The sequence below is a fragment of the Antechinus flavipes genome, chromosome 3, assembly GCF_016432865.1.
Source record: "Antechinus flavipes isolate AdamAnt ecotype Samford, QLD, Australia chromosome 3, AdamAnt_v2, whole genome shotgun sequence".
Lineage (NCBI taxonomy): Eukaryota > Metazoa > Chordata > Mammalia > Dasyuromorphia > Dasyuridae > Antechinus > Antechinus flavipes.
The window spans coordinates 154,382,382-154,401,313 of record NC_067400.1 but is presented as its reverse complement, the minus strand read 5'-3'; the positions used below and the strand labels follow the sequence as shown (position 1 = coordinate 154,401,313).

General features: G+C 34.3%; 1 protein-coding gene across 1 annotated transcript in view; it reads left to right on the top strand.

The window, feature by feature from the left end:
* TMTC4 (transmembrane O-mannosyltransferase targeting cadherins 4) overlaps positions 1 to 18,932 on the top strand; it is an 89,899-nt gene that overhangs the window by 33,840 nt on the left and 37,127 nt on the right. The window contains exons 6-8 of the mRNA XM_051984073.1: positions 13,604 to 13,704; positions 18,025 to 18,117; positions 18,354 to 18,518. Coding sequence (XP_051840033.1) covers positions 13,604 to 13,704; positions 18,025 to 18,117; positions 18,354 to 18,518 — 359 coding nt within the window. The remainder of the gene's footprint in view (positions 1 to 13,603; positions 13,705 to 18,024; positions 18,118 to 18,353; positions 18,519 to 18,932) is intronic.

The window sequence follows — 18,932 nt, the reverse complement described above, 5'->3', positions numbered from 1 at the left end:
ATAAATTAAGAGAAAGAGCCAATATTATCTATAGACAAGCTTGAAATATGGGGAAATAGAGTTTTATAGAAGAGAAATTAATTATTTTAAGATCATTTAAACTAATAACTTAACAAGTTTTTGAAAGCAATTCTAGAGAATAAATTCCTTCCTAGTAACCTCATTAAATTCCTTTAAAGGAAAAGAGGAGATGGCTATATTGTAAGCCTATGTATCACTTAAAACTGGTTGGATTTATTATCAAGCAATTTTGCATTAAACCTTGGGAATCCTGGCATTTTCACCAAATGAAAACTTAGTGAAATAACATTTCTGGGGCCTTGCCCTTTTTGTGGGTGCTTAAATGGGATGTTGCCAAATAAGATTCTTAACAATAGGGTTTTATGAAAAGAAAATGTTTTACAAAGGAATCTTACCTTTCCTTGATATAGCCTGCAAAGAAGAAAGTTTAATTCATTGTAAAAGAAAATTTAAGAAGATACTGTTCAAAAACTTTATTCACCACAGTTTTTCAAATTCCCTTGTCAAAAAAAAAGGTTTCATTGCTTGTATGAAATATCATTTAATATTTGCCTCTGTCCTGAAATTTCATTTTTCAGATAGAAACATTTGTACATTTCTGTATAATACTTCCATATTTTCACTATCAAATTGACCAAATTCATTATCTAGCTTCTTTTCTAAGGAAATTGTCTAAAAGTTCTACTTACTGGGCATTTGAGACAGGATCTGGTTTTATCTAGAAGTAAATATGAATATTCTCAGATCTTGTGGAAGACAAGTATTTACCTTCTTAACCTTTTGTTTTTCCCAGCATATCTAAATCCTGATGTCATTCACTTTAAAAAAAAATGATCTAAGATAATAAATAGTCCCTTTGAGATACTTTAAATTCCATTCTGAACCTAGCAACACACTATTAATACAGAATAATCTAAAATGTGTTGACTTTCACTCCCAATATTCCTTTTATTTCCCTTTCTTGGTTAATTATTTCTTTTGATCTTAAAGCTCTTAATAGCAAAACATGTCCATATAGTACTAGGAAAATATTTTTAGATTTTTGTCCTTTATTTTCATGCATTTTTGGTACTAGCATTCATATGGACATTGTCTTCATTCTGCAAATAGCTTTGGGTTGCAATATTGCCTGCATTTTCCCAAATGATCCTGCATTGAATGAGAATAGCAGTATCCGACTCCCTTCTCTGTAGGCTTAGAAGCACTACTTGGACTGTTCCAACTTTTTGAACAGGAATCTGATGCTCATTGTGTTTCTTTGGCATTTATACAGTCACGGCCATCTGTTGGGGTGGCATTGTTCCCACTTACAATATGATGTGCCAGTTTCAACTTGGCATATGCGCCAACCATATATTGGTTGAGAAGGGCATCTTGTACTATGTGATGCTTTTTCTGAAAGAACTTCCCAATGGAAAGCAATGCCAAACCAGGGGCACATGCTTCAATAAACTGATCACATCTGTTGGCACTTGTGGGTGTTAAAATTGAAAAGTACCTTAATGCTGTTTTTCCCATGTTTCCCCTCTCCATCACCCTTAACCTCAGTCTTCCCAAGTAATTTTTTCCATGTTAAACCAGAGGTATATACTTTATATCATGATCATTTTGTAAAAGTGGCTCCATTTTTTAAACATTAAATCATAATCTGAAAATTTGCCAGGACTTCTTCATTTAATATGCCTGAGGAAAGTATCCTTTTAAGAATTAGAGAACAATTGATCAATAATTGACTTCCAAGAAGAAGAATATGGCTTTTGTTTTTGTTTGTTTGTTTTTTTTTAACTTTTCTATTGGGCCAATGGAATCTGAACTTTAATAGGCTAAGGGTGGACGAAGAAGATTCCGAGCAAAGATAAAGTCCTGGGATGTTTTAATGATTTAAATGTATGCAGAAATAAAATTAAGCAGTTTGGGAATTTCTCTCCTAAGAAAGATAATTCTACATGAATTTTCTTTAATTGGAATAATTTCTGTTGCATTCAACTAACATTATTACTATTTGATAGTTTAAATTCAAGATTTTCTTATATTACAAAGAAGCATTGTCCTTTCATCAGTGGAAGATCTAACCTAAAAGTCAATAGACTTAGCTTCTGTTCTCATTCAAGGTAGTAATAATGGATGTTGCCAAAAAATTTATAAATTTGACTTTCTTTTCTCAGATTAGGTGAAACTAAAGATGATACTGCCATGAAATAGTTGGTATAAATAAAGCATATTATAGCACAGGGCCTAATAAATGCTTATCAAATGAATCTTTTCATTGTTTTATTAGGATGGACAAATGTGTGATGACTGCGTATTTAAAATCAGCTGGAGTCAGGAATTTAGGTTAAGGGAAAAATCTTCAATCTTTATTCTTTTTGAGGTGAAGGGGGATTGCAATAGCAATATGGGCAGCTGCGACAGGAAGCCAGCCAGCAGGGGTGAAGGGGGATTGCGGGTGAAGGGGGGGGTCGCGATAGCAATGCGAGCAGCTATGTCAAGAAACCAGCCAGCAGTCTCTCTTTCCGCTTCCCTTTTCACTCCTCTGCCTCCACCCACTAAAATCGTCATTTCCTATACAACACATCAGGACTTGCACAAAGAGTGGACGGGGGCCATTCTTTCTCCAAGCTTATATAGTAATAGAGTAGAGTATGGTCCAATTACTATTTAGCCTCACGTGCTTGGGACCTCAGTGCATCAACTCAAGCCTCAGCCCATTACACAAATGTAAATTTATTTAAACATGAAAATATGATCATTAGAATTAAAATAACATAAAATTTCCTAATGAATTTCTTCCAAAAAGACAGGAGGATGGGAAGGATGAAGTGGAATTTTATCATCATGTCACTGCTCTGTGAGGAGTATTGGGAGAAGTTTAAGGACTCAAATAATTATTTCTGAGTTAAGGATTGCTTTTTAATTCATGGACTAGGAACTTATTCTTTTTGGTTAAAGGCAATTGGCTAATGGGGGGGGGGGGGGGAATGGAAAAGTTTGAGCCAGCACAAACAAAAAGCAATTTTATCTCATTTTCTAAAGATATAGAAATACATTGTAAAGAAATACAGCTGTAAATCAGCTATTTTTAATTTTTTTTATTATAGCTTTTTATTGACAGACCATATGCATGGGTAATTTTTCAACATTGTCCCTTGCACTCACTTCTGTTCCAACTTTTCCCTTCCCTTCCTCCATCCCCTCCCCTAGATGGTAGGCAATCTCATACATGTTAAACATGTTAAAGTATATCTTAAATACAGTATACGTGTACAGGTCCATACATTTCTCTTGTTGCACAAGAAAAATCAGATTTAGAAGATTAAAAAAAAAAAAAAACAGGAAAGAAAAATAAAAGTGCAAGTAGTCCACATTCATTTCCCAGTGTTCTTTCTCTGGGTGTAGTTGATTCTGTCCATCCTTAATCAATTGGAACTGAATTGCATCTTCTCATTGTCTAAGATATCCACTTCCATCAAAATATATCTTCATATAATATTGTTGTTGAAGTGTATAATGATTTCCTGGTTCTGCTCATTTCACTTGTAAGTCTCTCCAAGCCTTTCTGTATTCATTCTGCTGGTCATTTCTTACAGAACAATAATATTCCTTAACATTCATATACCACAATTTACTCAACCATTCTCCAATTGACGGACATCCATTCAATTTCCAGTTTCTAGCTACTACAAAAAGGGCTGCCATAAACATTTTGGCACATGCAGGTTCCTTTCCCTTCTTTAATATTTTTTTTGGGATATAAGCCCAATAGTAACACAGCTGGATCAAAGGGTATGCATAGTTTGATAACTTTTTGAGTATACTTCTAAATTGTTCTCCAGAATGGTTGGATCCATTCACAACTCCACCAGCAATGCATCAGTGTCCCAGTTTGTCCGCATCCCCTCCAACATTCATCGTTTATCTTTTTCTATCATCTTAGCCAATCTGATAGGTATGTACTGGTATCTCAGAGTTGTCTTAATTTGCATTTCTTTGATCAGTAGTGATTTGGAACATCCTTTCATATGAATAGGAATAGTTTCAATTTCATCATCTGAAAAGTATCTGTTCATATCCTTTGACCATTTATCAATTGAAGAATGGCTTAATTTCTTATTAGAATCAATTCTCTGTATATTTTGGAAATGAGGTCTTTATCAGAACCTTTAACTGTAAAAATGTTCTCCCAGTTTATTGCTTCCCTTCTAATCTTGTTTTCATTAGTTTTGTTTGTACAAAAGCTTTTTAACTTATAATCAAAATTTTCTATTTTGTGATCAATAATGATCTCTAATTCTTCTTTGGTCACAAATTCCTTCCTCCTCCACAAGTCTGAGAGGTAAACTATCCTATTTTCCTCTAATTTATTTATAATCTCATTCTTTATGTCTAAATCATGAACCCATTTTGATCTTATCTTGGTGTACAGTGTTAAGTGTGGGTCAGTGCCTAGTTTCTGCCATACTAATTTCTATTTTCCTAGGAGTTTTTGTCAAATAGTTAATTCTTATCCCAAAAGTTGCAATCTTTAGGTTTGTCAAACACTAGATTGTTACAGTTATTGACTATTTTGTCCTGTGAACCTAACCTATTCCACTGATCAACTAGTCTATTTCTTAGCCAATACCAAATGGTTTTGGTGACTGCTGCTTTATAATATAGTTTTAGATCAAGTACACTGAGGCCATCTTCATTTGATTTTTTTTTTTCATTAGTTCCCTTGAAAGTCTTGACTTTTGTTCTTCCAGCTGAATTTTGTTGTTATTTTTTCTAGGTCATTAAAATAGTTTCTTGGAAGTCTGATTGGTATAGCACTAAATAAATAGATTAGTATCGGTCTTATTGTTGTCTTTATTATATTCGCTCAGCCTATCTAAGAGCACTTAATATTTTTCCAATTCTTTAAATCTGATTTTATTTGTGTGGGAAGTGTTTTGTAGTTTTGCTCATATAGTTCCTGACTTTCCTTTGACAGATAGATTCCCAAATATTTTATGGTATTGACAGTTATTTTAAATGGAATTTCTTTTTGTATCTCTTGCTGTTGGATTTTGTTGGTGATATATAAATATGCTGAAGATTTACGTGGATTTACTTTGTATCCTGCAACTTTGCTAAAGTTGTGATTTTTTTTCTAATAGCTTTTTAGTAGAATCTCTGGGGTTCTCTAAGTATCCCATCATATCATCTGCAAAGAGTGATAATTTGGTTTCCTCATTACCTACTCTAATTTCTTTAACCTCTTTTTTCATCTGTTATTGCTGAAGCTAGCATTTCTAATACAATATTGAATAGTAATGGTGATAATGGGCAACTTTGTTTCACTCCTGATTTTATTGGGAATGGTTCTATTTTATCCCCATTACATATGATGCCTACTGATGGTTTTAAATAGATGCTCCAGACTATTTTTAAGGAAAAGTCCATTTATTCCTCTACTGTCAAGTGTTTTTAATAGGAATGGAGGTTGGATTTTATCAAATGCTTTTTCTGCCTCTATTGAGATGATCATATGGTTTTTGTTAATTTGGTTCTTGATATAGTCAATTATGCCACTAGTTTTCCTAATATTGAACCGGCCCTTCATTCCTGGTATAAATCCTACTTGGTCATGTGTATTATCCTGGGGATGATTTTGTGTAATCTTTTTAGCTAATATTTTATTTAAGATTTTAGCATCAATATTCCTTAGGGAGATTGGTCTATAATTTTCTTTCTCTGTTTTCAACCTACCGGGTTTAGGTATCAGTGCCATGTCTATGTCATAAAAGGAATTTGGTAGGACTCTTTCGATCCCTATTTTTTTCAAATAATTTAATATAGCATTGGAGTTAATTGTTCTTTAAATGTTTGGTAGAATTCACATATAAATCCATCTGGTCCTGGGGATTTTTTCTTAGGGAGTTGATTAATAGCTTGTTCTTTTTCTTTTTCTAAAATAGGACTGTTTAACCAGTTTACTTCTTCCTCTGTTAATCTGGGCAAACTATATTTTTGAAGGTATTCTTGCATTTCATTTAAGTTATTGGATTTATTGGCATAAAGTTGGGCAATGTAACTTCTAATTATTGCTCTAATTTCCTCTTCATTAGTGCCAAGTTCTCCCTTTCCATTTTTAAGACTAACAATTTGATTTTCCTCTTTCTTTTTTCTAATCAAATTTATGAAGGTTATCTATTTTGTTGGTTTTTTCATAGAACCAACTCCTAATTTTATTTATTAATTCAATAGTTTTTTTTTTTTTACTTTCAATTTTATTAATCTCTCCTTTTATTGTTAGAATTTCAAGTTTAGTGTTTGACTGGGGGAGTTTAATTTGCTCCTTTTCTAGCTTTTTTAGTTGCAAGCCCAATTCATTGACCTTCTCTTTCTCTGTTTTATGCAAGTAAGCCTCTAGAGATATAAAATTTCCCCTTATTACCGCTTTGGCTACATCCCACACATTTTGGTATGCTGTCTCATTATTTTCATTCTCTTGGGTGAAATTATTATTCACCCAATTTTATCTATGATTTGCTATTTCATCCAATCATTCTTTAGGATGAGATTATTTAGTTTCCAATTGTTTTTTTGGTCTATTTTCCCCTGGCTTTTAGCTGAATGTAGTTTTCATTGCGTTGGGTTTTGAAAAGGATGCATTTACTATTTTTTGCCTTTCTGCATTTGAATTTGAGGTTTTTATGTCCTAATATATGGTCATTATTTGTATAGGTTCCATGAACTGCTGAGAAGAAAGTGTCTCCATTTAGTTTTCTCTAAAGATCTATCATACCTAACTTTTGTAGTGTTCTATTTACCTCTTTGTACTTCTTTCTTATTTATTTTGTGGTTTGATTTATCTAGTTCTGCAAGTACAAGGTTGAGATCTCCCAGTATTATAGTTTTGTTTCTTCTTGCAGCTCTCTTAACTTCTTTTTTAGGAATTTAGATGCTGTACCACTTGGTGTATATATGTTTAGTGTTGATATTGCTTCATTATCTATGCTACTCTTTAGCAAGATATAGTTTTCTTCCTTATCTCCTTTAGTCAGATCAGTTTTTGCTTTTGCTTGATCTGAGATCAGGATAGCTACCCCTGCTTTTTTTTTTACTTCACCTGAAGCATAGTAGAGTCTGCTCCAGCCTTTTACCTTTACTCTGTATGCATCAACCTGCTTCAAATGTATTTCCTGTAAACAACATATTATAAGATTCTGACTTTTGATCCAGTCTGCTATCTGCCTCCGCTTTATGGGAGAGTTCACCCCATTAACATTAACATACTAATTCTGTATTTCCTGCCATCTTATTATCCCCAGATTATGCTTTTCTCTTTCCTTTCCCCCTTACCCTCCTCCCCAGTATTAAATTTATAAGCACCACTTGCCTCATGCAGCCCTCCTTCTTTAGAATCCCTCCCTCCCCCTTAGAGTCCCTCCTCCTTTCTTAAACCTTTCCCCTACTATTTCTATATTCCCTTTTATTTAGTCTATCCCTTCCCCCCCCTTTTTTTTTTTGCTTTTCCCCTCCCATTTTTCAATGAAGTGGGAGAAGTTTCTCTGTAAACCAAATATGTTTAATATTTTGTCTTTGAGCTAAATCTGATGAAAGTAACATTCACACAATGGTCATCTGCCTCCCTTTTTTCCCTCAGATATAATAGGTTGCCTTTGCCTCTTCGTGAGATGTAGTTTCCCTCTTTTTACCTCCACTTTTCCCTTTTTCTGGTACAATTTCCTTTCCACCTCTAGTTCCTTTTTTATATTATTACAGTAAAAATCAAATTATACATGTGCTCTTTGTATACTCATACCAGAAATACAGTTCTCAGAAGTTCTTTTTACCTTTTTTGCTTCTCTTGAGTCCTATATTTGGAAGTCACTTTTTTTGTTTAGCTCTGTTTTTTTCATCAGAAATAAATGGAATTCACCTATTTCATTGAAAATCCATCTTCTTCCCTGGAAGAAAATGCTCAATTTAGCTGGGTAATTTATTTTTGGCTGCATTCCAAGTTCCTTTGCCTTTCAGAATATCAGATTCCAGACCCTTCCATCCTTTAATGTGGAAACTGCGAGATCCTGAGTAATCCTTATTATGGTTCCTTGGTATTTGAATTGCTTTTTTCTGGCTGCTTATAGTATTTTTTTCCTTGGTCTGATTGTTCATGAATTTAGCCACAATATTCCTTCGAGTTTTAATTTTGGGGTCTCTTTCAGTAGATCTTCGATGAATTCTTTCAGTGGCTATTTTACCTTCTGAATCTCTGATCTCTGGACAGTTGTTTTTGATGATTTCCTGAAAAATAGTATCTAGGCTCTTTTTTTATCATGGTTTTCAGGGAGTCCAATAATTCTTAGGTTATCTCTCCTATATTTGTTTCCCAGGTCTGTTGTTTTCCCAAGTAGGTATTAACATTTTTTTCTATTTTTTTTTTCATTTTTTTGGTTTTGCTTGACTGATTCTTGATGCCTCCTCAAGTCCATTTCCATTTGTTCAGTTCTGATTTTTAATGAATTATTTTCTTCATTTACTTTTTAAATTTCTTTTTATATTTGTCTAATTAAGTTTTAAAATGAGTTGTTTCGTTCTATGAAATTTCTTTCCATTTTGCCAATTTTTTTAAGGAGTTATTTTCTTTTTCCAATTCACAAATTCTGTTTTTCAGGGAGTTGTTTTCTTTTTCCATTCTATCTTTTAATAAGTTACATGCCTTATCCAGACTCTCTTGCAGAGTTTCTCTTTCCTTTCCCCATTCTTCTTCTAGCTCTCTTTTAAAAATCTCTTTTAATTTCTTCTATGAGAGCCTTGTGTGGTAGGGGCCAGATCATATTCCCCTTTGGGGTTTCATCAAGAGACAATCTGCTTTTAGTCTCATCAGGATTTGAAATCTGCTCTCTTTCAATATAGAAGTTATCTATAGTTAGAGCCCAGTTTAACAAAAAGAAAAAAAAAAAAAGCTGCAGTATTCTTTGGGGGCAATGAATGCTTTCCGAGCTTTCTTAACAGACAAGAGGAAGTGGCAGCAGAAAAGCAGTGGCAGTGCTGGGATTGGGCTGAGTCACTCCTGGTGTTTGGTCAGTGTGGCTAGATCCTGTGAGATTTTGGGGCTTTGGGCCTCCAAACCCTCTGTGTTTATGTTGGAAGTTTTATGACTTCTCTGCTGATCTACTGGCTTGCTGCCAAGGCAGAATAACTAACACTGTGGTAGAATCCTCCCCATAGATTTTCCACCTGCAGAGACCACACCCCGCCCCTGGTCTGCTCAGCATGAGCTGTCCTCCTTGCTCTGCTTGTGCCTGGCCTCCTCCCGTGCCTGCGCCCAACCAAAGTCCTTTCCTGACAATCTTTGATATTATCTTCACTTGGTAATGTGTTGTACTCCCAATATTCATGGGTTCTGACAGCCCAGCACAAATTCAGAGGCTGCATTTTGTAAACTAAAGGGTAGTAGGGGAGTTCAGAATGAAGCTTGTGTCTTCTTCGCCATCTTGGCTCTGCCTCCCGTTTGGAGTTTTTTTGACAAAGATAATGGAGCAGTTTGCAAAATTTTACAAATAGGGAAACTGAGGGAGGCAGGATTAATTATCTAAGACCATATTTGAGCTCAAGAAGAGGGCTTCTCACTCCAGGTCAACATGCTATCTGCTGCAACTCTTAGCAGCCTCAAGGTTAGAATATGTTGCTTTTATGAAGTCAGAAATTCCTTGACACTGGAAGTACACAAATTGAAAATAAATATCTGTCATGTATGCTAAAGGAAAAATTTATGCAGTGGGTGGGAGGTTTTGTCATCCTTTCATAGTGTGAATCACAGTTTCTCTATCATTTTCACTTAATCTATTCTTCATAAATAATTTTGGTACATTATATTGCCCATGTTCTGTTATTGAGAGATGACATGGTGACATAGGCTTCAAAGCCAGAAAAGAGCTCAGTTAAAATTCTATTCCTGATAAATACTGGCTATGGCTCTCAGCAAATTAATTAACTTTTCAGAGTATGAGATGATTCTTTAAGACTGCAGGAAAGTTGCCAACCTTTAGAAGTTGATGACATTTCTTCACCTGGGAATTCCTTATACCAATGAATTCACAAGTTGAATTCTTATTCTCATTCCTTTGATATTGTATCCATTTTAAATATATATATACATACACACACACACACACACACATATGTATGGTTCCTGAAACCAACAATTTTTAGAGCTACATCTCCATGTCTGCAGGATGAAGTTACCTGCCCGGATCCAATGGCATAGCTCTAAACATCTTCTTAATCACTAACAGGCTTTGATTTGATTTAATAGATATGTATAGACCATGGGTCCTCAAACTTTTTAAATAGGGGACCAGTTCACTGTCCCACTGTTGGAGAGCTAGACTATAGTAACAAAAACTTTGTTTTGTGGGCCTTTAAATAAAGAAACTTTACAGCCCTGGGTGAGGGGGATAAATATCCTCAGCTGCCGCATCTGGCCTGCAGTCCATAGTTTGAGGACCCCTGGTATAGACTAACATTCTTTGACTTCCCATCTCTCTAAGAGATTTCATTTTTTTATTAAAGTTTTTTATTTTTAAAACATATATATTGATAATTTTTCAACACTGACCCTTGAAAAACCTTGTGTTCCAAATTTTCCTTTGGAAAATTTGTGTTTCCAGATCTTCTATGTAGAAATATCTCAGAGAAAATCACAGTTGGTCAGAGAAATGCAAATTAAAACAATCATGCAGTACCACTACACACTCTCAGATTGGCTAAGATGACAGGGAAAGATAATGATGAATGTTGGAGGGGATGTGGGAAAATTGGGACACTGATACATTATTGGCAGAACTGTGAATGGATCCAATCATTCTGGAGAACAGTTTGGAACTATGCTCAAAAAGTTATCAAACTGTGCATATCCTTTGACCCAGTAGTGTTTCTACTGGGCTTATATCCCAAAGAGATACTAAAGAAGGGAAAGGGACCCACATGTGCAAAAATGTTTGTGGCAGCTCTTTTTGTAGTGGTGAGAAACTGGAAACTAAGTGAATGCCCATCAGTTAGAAAATGGCTGAATAAATTATGGTATATGAATGTCATGGAATATTATTGTTCTATAAGAAACTATCAGCAGGATGATTTCAGAGAGGCCTGGAGAGACTTACATGAACTGATACAAAATGAAATGAGCAGGACCAGGAGATCATTGTACATGGCAACAGCAAGACTGTATGATCAGTTCTCGATGAAAAGAATTCTTTCTTTTCAATAATGAGATAACTGAGGCCAGTTCCAATGGTCTTGTGATGAAGAGAGCCATCTACACCCAAAGGGAGGAGTGTAAGAACTGAGGGTGGATTACAACATAGCATTTTCACCTTTTTGTTGTTTTCACCTTTTGCTTGTATTTTTTTTCAAATTTTTTTTCTTTTTGATCTTATTTTTCTTGTGCAGCAAGATAATTGTATAAATATGTATACATATATTGAATTTAACATATTTTAACATGTTTAACATATATAGGGGAGTAGGTGAGGGGAAGGGGGGAAATTTGGAACACAAGGTTTTGCAAGGGTCAGTGTTGAAAAATTATCAATGCATATGTTTTAAAAATAAAAAGCTTTAATAAAAAAAAATGAAATCTCTCAGAGACAGGGGAAGTTAAAGAATGTTAGTCTATACATATCTATCAAATCAAATCAAAGCCTGCTAGTGACTAAGAAGATGTTCAGAGCTATGCCATTGGGTCCAGGCAGGTAACTTCATCCTGCAGACTTTAAGTGGGAACCAACTGATTCCAAAAGTACATTCTGCTTATTATATATGAAAAAATCCTGATTTTTGTGGGGTTCAGGGTACTCAACTGAGAACAAATTCACCTCATGCAACTAAACATCTCAGCTCAATTAAACAGCATAATTTGGAGGCTGTGAAGGATTCATCCTGAGTATTCAGGCGGTATGAGCTATGTGAAAACAGTGGACTAGACTTGAAAGTAAGCATCTTGGAGCAATTTCTCTTGTCCTCTTAAGGACAGTGTTTTATGTCAGTCTTCTTTCTGCCTGTCAGGCTGTTGATTACTTGGCTGCTCTTTCCCTCCTTTAATAGTATAGTATCTTTTCTATTTGGGTCACCTCAGATTTAGAAAAAAAGCCATAGGAGACTTTTTCTCCATATAAAATTCCTGGTACATTTTGCAATAGTAGGGCATTGCGGGATTGTTATGGTACATAATATTGAATCTTAGAATTCTTTGATAGGCAATGCCCCTATACATAGTTGTACATGTCATTTACAAAGACTAGAACCACATCCCTCTACAAAACTGTCCATTGCCTTCCCTTACATAATGTGCTGACTGTAGAAAAAGAGGAAAGAAAGCTCTTTATACATTTATACATTGTATGGAGTTTCTCCAGAAAGCTTTGTGAAGTTACCTCTGTAGCCTTCAGATATCTAGTTGCCTCTGTAGTGGTGAGAAACCCTAGTGCCAGCTTAGGAGGGATTCAGGATAGATTCTTATCATTCCCATCATGGTGGCAGGAATCACTTTCACATCAAATGGACCCCCAAAGATCATAGCAAAAATTCCAGAATAACCTATTAGGTGACCAATATCTTAGAAAGAGACAGGTTGCCAACTCTCAAGGCTTACATGAAGGAGACTTTGTTGCCAGGGCTAATTTAATCAGCTTCTTGAATATGTTTCTGAGCACGATAACAATATCAAAACCTGAGGAGTAGAAATCAGCATTAATCAGAAGGTTAATTCTAATTAATTATGGGTGTCAATCAACAATCATTTATTTAGTATCCATTCTATGTCAAACACCACGTAGGCAATTAAAATTATGATAATAAAAAATGATTCAGGAAGATTAATTGCTCTCAGGGAGCTTACATTCTATTGTGGAAAACAGTCTGCATATACGTGTGTGTGTAGGTATTTACATTTGTTAGTTTGTACATATGTATATACATATATGTGTACATGTGTATGCATATGTATATATAATGCAAAATAAATAAATACAAGGCAATTTAGTCAGTGAAGGCAGTAGCAATTAAAGGAATCAGAAAACCCCTTGTGTAGAAGGTAACACTTAATATGAGTCTTGAAGGAAATAGAAGATTATAAAGTGGAGGGGAGGAGGAAAAGCATTATAGTCCAGTGGCACAGTGATGGGAATGAAACAAAGTTTGTAAAGAACAGCAAAGGTAGTTCAAGTAAATCATGGATTCTAGAAAGGGGAATTAACATAAGTATATTCTTGTGTGTGGTGTTTCTACTGAGAAATAAAAACATAGGGAAGAAACTTAGATCATAAACCTGAAAAAAAAATTAATCCTTTCATTTTAGAGAGCGGAAAATTAGACCTAATTAAATGATTTGCCCCAAGACATAGAGGTAGCAAGTAAGTGAACCAAGATTAAAATGTGGTATCACCTGACTCCAAATTTGGTGTTCTTCCTACATCATTTGGCTCCCAAAGACTGATAGAAATTTCTTAAACAGCAGTTACCCAAGGTAAATGGTTAGGGTCTCTTTTATAATTCCTCATGGAGACAAATTTCTAAATTGCACCAAATAATCTTTATAATTTATCTTAATTGACAGGTAACAAGGAAGGAACTCAATTTTCTATATTCTGGGTGCTGCTGAGTATTCTTTTGAGTGCCATAGCTATGCTATGCAAAGAACAAGGGATTACAGTACTGGTAAGGACTCTGCCAGTTCTTTCAACTCTCATGTTGCTGCCACTTTGTGACACAGTTGCCCTTTTATATATATTGTTATGACTCATCCTGGCATTTTGGTGAAGTTTTTCCAGTAACACATATTAAGTATAGCCACCAATTGAATTCGTTGTGGCTTATTAATTCAGAGAGTATATTTCCTCATGCAAACAATTTAATTTATACTTGTATATAATATGTTCTTTCCCCATTCCTTATAGAAAATGACACTGTAAGATGCAAAGCTTTTCTTTCTCTCATCTATATCTATATTTGAATGCCTACTTGAAATCATGATTCTTTCAAGAATAACTAGTTGTGGTCTTCCAGTGATGATGATTATTACTTTAGATAGAAAATTGGCTGTAAGCTGTAATTTGTAAAGAATGATCAGCAAGAACATTTCAATTTTAAAATAACACTGATCCATTACAAATGTCTCAAGAAAAAAGAAAGAAAGGAACTGCCACAAAAATATGATTGTTTTCTAATACTCAAAATTTTTGGAATGAATCATATGGGATTGATTGGGTGGATCTTTAAAGTAATTCTTTCTCCTTATTTCTTGTGGCAATAATATATCAAAAGCATTTTTATTCCTAGCAATGAAATTTCATGAGTTTAAGCTGGTAGTTGTGAGAGGTTGATGAGGCTGGTTCTGTCACTGAATTTTGCCCTATAATTGGGGCAAGTCACTTAATCTTTATTTTTGTTAGTTTCCTCACCTGTTAAATTAGGATAATAATAACACTTACCTCCCAGGGTTGCTGTGAGGATCAAATAAGATAACTTAAGAGCTCAGCACAGTACCTGTCACATAGTAAGTACTCTATAAATGTTGGCTATTATCATTGTTATTAACAGATATTTATTCAGTAATTACTGCGTGTAAGACATTGTACTTGATACTATGATTGCTACTGAAATCTTGTTTCTAAGTATTAAGGAAATTTGGCAGAATTTTTTTTTAAACAACCAAACAAGTGTTCTAAATAGGTTAAATTTTAAAATACGATTCCAGCTTAAACTTTATAATACTGCTCCAGCTGGAGGTAGAATTAGGGGAAAGAAAGACTACTACACTTTTTACTTCTAGAGAGTGAAGTGAGGAAAAGCCTCTCCTAGTTGTTTAAAAAGAAAACCAAATAGTGATGTTAAAGGTACCAGAGGAAGAAGCATCTCTTTTCTGCTCCTCATCCACTTCCTCGAAGTTTTTGCCTCATGATGTTGAGAATAGGATTAAGAATTTGGAAAGGGGGTAGACTTAGGGAGAATGAGAAAGAGGTAGGATGTGGCTAGCTCAAATTGAAGGCTCTTAACTAAATCACGGCACTGATATAGCTGCCAAGAGAAGTTTGATAGCAAGTTAAGATTAAGTAAGAGATATTAGCATCTTCTCATCAGAATCTCTGTATTAAATTGTTAAATGTAAAAAGGTGATGATTTATATAGATTTGCACATTTAATAATAAAGATTATCAGTTATATAGTACTTGGTATGGTGTTTACATTTAAGTCTCACAAAAACTATGTGAGGTAGATTCTGTTACTATTCCCATTTTACAAATGAAGAAACTAAAGATAAGATAGCTAAAACTATTTGTCCAGGATCACTCAACTAATTAAGTGTGTGAGAAAGGATTTGAACTTAAAAGTCTTTCTGATTCCAAATCCAGTATTCTATCCATTGTGTATTTAAAATGTGCCTTTTTAGTCATTTTAATAAAAAGATTTGTTTTAATAAAAATTAGATACTTAGTTATAAATCTAGATGGACATGAGCAGAAAATTGCTGTGTTAAAACTCTAGGAAATTTCTTCTATCTTAGACTGTATGTCCAGTGCCCCTCAACCACTACCTAGAGATAGCAGGATCTAAGATTTAAAGATAAAGATAAAAGGGTACAAGAAAAACAAAAATAAAGTTCAAGAGAAATAGCAAAGGGGTAACAAACGTAAGGCTCAGGAATAACTAGATTGGGGAAATTTCTTCTTCATAAAAGAAATAGAAAAATTGGGGAAGTAGTTAAGAGCATCTTACCTTAGGTCATTTCAGAGTCATCCCCTGAGGGATTCTCCTGACTTCAGGGTTGGTGCTCTATCCACTGCACCACCTAGCTGCCCCAGACAAAACTTTTTCTCAGGGATAGACATCCTGCAGCACATGCCATTTTCATTTTTCAAATGAAAACTCATTATTATAGGAAACATCATCATCATCATTATCTATTTTTAAAAAAATACTCCATTAAGTATTTAATTTTCAAATATATTTAAATTACATTTTTTAAAAAAACTCAAATAATCTCATGGCATTCAAATTTTTTAAAAAGTTGTTTTTCTAACAGGATTTCTGATATAATGTTTTTTCCAAATTTCACAATATAAGAAAAATTTGGAAATAAAATAACATATACAATACTATATATTTGCAACATGAAATAAAACATGTTATTAGATGATATCAATTCTGTTGAGTGCAGTTATATAAAATATTATTAGTATTATTATAAACCTTACCATACTAATCACATCTAAAATTTGATATCCAATTATATTTAGTTAAGAAATAATAGCAATAATCAACATGTATGCCATGCTTACTTTATGCCAGTTGTTGTTTCAAACATTTCATCATTAATATATTACTTGATCCTCATAACAATCCTGGTATTTGGGTATAGTTTATATTTTCCTTCTTAAAGATCAGGAAACTGAGGCAAACAGAGACTTGCTTAAAATTACACAGATAATAGATTTCTGAGACCAGAGTATAAGGTAGATTTCCCTGCATTTTGCCAGCTTATTTTCAAATCTGTATCGAGATGAGGAAGGTTAACAGGGTCAGAGGGGGAGGATCTCTGAGCTGGGGGAGTCACATGGAAGGATACTTTGAGTTGAGTTCTCAAGGATTCTCAGTATGGGTGGGAGTCAAAGAGGAATTTCTGGTCTGGGTTGGAAGTGAGGGGAAATCTCTGAGCTGAAGTGGGAGACTTAAGAGATTCTTGATTTGGGATAGAGGTCAGAAGAAGATCTCTAATTTAAACAATCTTTTCTCTTTTCATGAAATTCCCTGAATTCAGAAAAAGAGGTATCCCATATGACTGTGGACAAATAGGAAATATCTCTAGAACTTCCCTTTCCTGTTAACCATAAAATTAGGAAAATACCTGAAGGATACTTAACTCACAGTTTTGTTGTGAATGAGATGCATTTGCTTTTCAAAGACTATATTGTCAGTTATTAATCATATTGCTCTAGTCACTATGGGGCGTGCAAAAAAAAAACCATTTAATTCAGAAATATGTATTCATGATACTGTGCATGCCCTCCTTTCACATAAACAAAGACATGGAATACAGTATATTCACAGATTAGTAAACTCAAAGTACATACAGGGTAAATTTCAGTGAGAGAATACTTGAACTTTTTTACTGAGGAAAGGATTTATGTAAGAGTGGGCATCTTAATGAAACTTTCAATAAAAATAAGATTAGTAAGAGGAGTATATGAGACAGGGAATAGCAAGTAATTTAACTTGGTGGCAGGAATACAGACCATATAAAGGAAAATAATGTGAAATAAGAAAGTTATCATAGGATCATAGACTATCTGATAGGGCTATCACCAAGTCCAACCCCCTCATTTTATAGATGAGTAAACTGAGGCAGAGGAGGGAACTAGATACTTGCCTCAAAGTCTCACAGATGGGTGGACTTTAAAAAACAAACACAAAAGTTTGCATTTTATCAGAGGCAATAAGGAGACTCTAGAGCTTCATTCTTAGGGGAATTACATTTAAATCTCTGCTTTAGGATCACTAAATCTCCTTTGATCTCCTACAAGCTTGCCCTTCCACTATTTTTTCCTCAATTTTTTTGAATATTTAATTTCATCTTTAGTCTTTTTTTTAATCACCTATGAACAGTGAGATGAATTGGGGAATGCCAGTGGAAAGGTGAACAGGAGGAGGAAGGAAGGAAGGAAGGAAAAGTGGGAAGGAAGGGAGGGAAGAAAAGGAGATAGAGAAGGAGAGAGGGAGAGAAGGAGTAAAGCTCAAAAGCACTATGTGATATTAGTACAGTCACAAAGTGATAGAATATTTGATGAAAATTTGACATATTAATTGATTCTGAGCTGCTGTCATGTAGAATTATAAAGTTTATTTTTTTTAGAGATAAGACCTTATCAGTCTTGCAATCTAATCCTCTACTTGTCGGTCTATTTTACAATAATGTTTGCATAGTGATATAAAACAGATCAGTTTTTCCATAATTAATTGGTATATTTGTTGTTTTGGTAGGGTTTCAATGCTGTATTTGATGCCCTGGTGATAAGCAAATTAAATATTTTAGAAATTGTTCAAAAGGTACGACATAAAGAAAAGTCATTGGAGGTAAGTATGTATATTCTCTTTACTCAAGACATCCAAAATGTGAAGTGCTACAGTAGATTAAAATTCTGTCTTCATTATGTTTAATGAAATTTTTGCATTTTAAAATAATCAAATACAATAATCAAAGACGTTAAGGCAGAATTGTCTTGTGTATTTAACTGCACCATTGCTGCTTGGCTACTACTGCAGTCAGTATCAATATCTTTGCTTTTTTTTTTTTTTTTTCCTTTTTTTAGAATATTGGATGGCTTAAGAATGGGAGTCTTCTCTTCAGAATGACTCTCCTGTTTTCTGGAGGGGCAACAATACTTTACTTGCGCTGGAGAATTATGGGCACTGGGCCACCAGTCTTTACTGAAGTTGACAACCCAGCATCCTTTGCAGATAGCATATTTATCAGAGTGAGTCTGGAGATGTGCCATTTGGGTTTCTTTGTTTAAAAAAAGATTCCCATTCCTTGATTGGTAATGAGTCCTTTAGGTCTACCTTTGATAGCATAGTTAGTGCTTATTTTTTAAGATTAATGATTATTCTCAGAACTGGTTCTCGGCACTAGGAGTTAAGGTAAGAGACTGTTATTTTTTTTTTCTCTTTTGTGCTTGAAAGAAAAAAGTTACTCTTTCTTTTGAAAACTAAGGTTGTCTTCCTGCCTCAATAGATTTTTTAGTACTCTTAATCCTCCCATTCCATCTTCATTGAAGAACATTTTGGATTGATAATAGATGTCAAGAGACATTAGTTTTATCCATCAATAATATGAAGACCTTTTAAAAATTAAAGGTCAAAAGGAAGAAAAAGGGAGGTGATCAAATGGC